General features: G+C 39.0%; 1 protein-coding gene across 1 annotated transcript in view; it reads right to left on the bottom strand.

The window, feature by feature from the left end:
• Positions 1–2,500, bottom strand: part of LOC121387385 — a 105,390-nt gene that overhangs the window by 21,597 nt on the left and 81,293 nt on the right. The window contains exon 3 of the mRNA XM_041518484.1: positions 1,330–1,521. Coding sequence (XP_041374418.1) covers positions 1,330–1,508 — 179 coding nt within the window. The 5' untranslated portion in view covers positions 1,509–1,521. The remainder of the gene's footprint in view (positions 1–1,329; positions 1,522–2,500) is intronic.

Genomic DNA, 2,500 nt, shown 5'->3' with positions numbered 1-2,500 from the left:
TATGAAAAAAGGAAAGAAATGTTTTATTTAACGACGCACTCAACACATTTTATTTACAGTTATATGGCGTCAGACATATGGTTAAGGACCACACAGATACTGAGAGAAGAAACCCGCTGTCGCCACTTCATGGGCTACTCTTTCCGATTAGCAGCAAGAGATATTTTATATGCACCATCCCACAGACAGGGTAGTACATACCACGGGCTTTGTTACACCAGTTGTGGAGCACTGGCTGGAACGAGAAATAGCCCAATGGGCCCACCGACGGGGATCGATCCTAGATCGATCGCGCATCAGGCGAGCGCTGTACCACAAAGCTACGTCATATCGAAGACTACTTCACTCGTGTGAGTGTGTGTGCGTTAAATATATAACGAAGGGAAGGATCTTGCTGAACTGATTTGCTTTGGTCGTGGGATCGAATCGCCATGGTGGACCCATTCTATGTTTTTCCCGTCCCAACCAGTGGCCCACGACTGTTATATCAAGTTAAAGTTTGTTTTGTTTAACGACACCACCAGAGCACATTGATTTATTAATCACCGGCTATTGGATGTCAAAATTTGGTAATTTTGACACTGTCATACAGAGGAAACCCGATCAATTTTTCCATTAGTAGCAAGGGATATGCACTATCCCACAGACAGGATAGCACATACCACGGCCTTTGATATACCAGTCGTGGTGAACTGGCTGGAACGAGAAATAGGCCAATGGCCGTGTTAATGGGAACCAGGGAAAGTGCATATGAAAGTCTCGTAGCTACTAATAGAAAAAACAATAACGGTATCGACTAAATGTGAGCGCATAAAGATCTTTACGAAATCCGGCATCGGGTAAGTAAAACAATTTTGAAAGAAAAGAAACCTATTCCATGATCAAATTCGTATCTTTGTACAAGGCAGGGTCGAAAGGATGTTTTAGAAAAGAATCGTGATTGCTTCCACGATCCACTATCAGGTGCTCGTCCTTCGGATGACTGTCACTCCTCTAGATCAGTAACATGATGTTTAATCTCTCTAGAACCGCCTGTAGGAGGACTGCCACTTCCAATACTAGCTTTAAAACCCCCAAAGTTGCACAGGATAGAGCCCCATATGGAATGTAAAGTTTACCGTTAGTTATAATCTGGAAATGGGGCTCTATTGGATACTCGGTTATACCAGTTATTAGCATACATTTGACACGCACCAGAGCTATGCATTTAAGCGGATTTCACTTATATATAGAAGCTGTCGGGCAGTGCAAATCAAAAGAGGAGAAGCGGTCAGAACGATGGACAACTGTTAAGACAGCATTGCGTATCATTTTATAGATATTGCTTACCTTAAATCGCTCAAATATAAATGTTTCCGGTCTGATTCCGCCCGTTTTCCGTAACCATGGGCAACCCTGTCGACTGAATTTGCTCTGAAGCCTCGTTTCTGTCTGCTGTGAACATTGTGTGGTAAGGTCTCGGCCAGGGTTACAAGCATTAGACCTAGAAACACGACAGTTATCCGCATAGCTCCTGCAGTTCTGAAATATAGAACACATTATGCGATAAGATTTTAAAGTATCAAATCTAGAAACATAATATTTATGCCCATCTCTTGGCACAGAGTTCTCAAATATAGACACAAATCTGTGATAAAAAAATTTAGTATAAAAGTTTGAAATATAATATTCAGCCCCATGTCTTGGTAGAGTTCTGAAATATAGACACAAATGTGTGATAAGATCTTAAAGTATCCGGTCTAGAAATATAATATTAATCACCATCTCTTGACTGTGTTCTGACAATAATTCTGTGGTAAGAGTTTTAAATATCCTGTCTAAAAATATAATGTTTATGCCCATCTCTTGACTGTGTTCTGACAACAATTCTGTGAGGAGATTTTTAAGCATCGGGGTCCCGTTTCACGAAGCGACCTTAGCCCTACGATCACCTTAAGTGCATGAGGTACAAATGTAGTTATGCACTTAAGATGATCTTAGCGCTGGAAAGATATCAAAGCATTATACCTAGAAATACGATATTTATTCCCACCTGCTGTCGACGGTCTGACATATACACAACTTTGTGACAAAGTCTTCGAGGATATGACGTAGGAATTTGATATTTATTGCCATACCTCTTCCCAGAGTTCATTAAAGGGACATTCCCGAGTTTGCTGCAATGTTTAAGATGTTACCGACTAACAGAGACTTTTTAACGATTGTAATTACATATCAAATATATTTTTCTGTATAACATATTAGTAACTGCATATTAAACATGTTTCTGATCGTTCTAATATTTGTACTAGGTTAAATTTTATTTTATTTCCTAAAATATGTGTTTTTTTTCGTACGTCCGAAATTATTTGAAAACAAGCTCCAGTTTGGGCTTCTTACAAATATTAAGACGACCAGAAACACATTGAATATACAGACACTGATATTCTAAAATATATTTAATATGTAAGTTCAATCGCAGAAATATTTTATTAGTCGGAAACATTTTACAATGCAACAA

The sequence above is a fragment of the Gigantopelta aegis genome, chromosome 13 (genome assembly GCF_016097555.1).
Source record: "Gigantopelta aegis isolate Gae_Host chromosome 13, Gae_host_genome, whole genome shotgun sequence".
In the NCBI taxonomy this organism is placed as follows: domain Eukaryota; kingdom Metazoa; phylum Mollusca; class Gastropoda; order Neomphalida; family Peltospiridae; genus Gigantopelta; species Gigantopelta aegis.
This window is presented reverse-complemented; position numbering and strand designations above follow the sequence as displayed.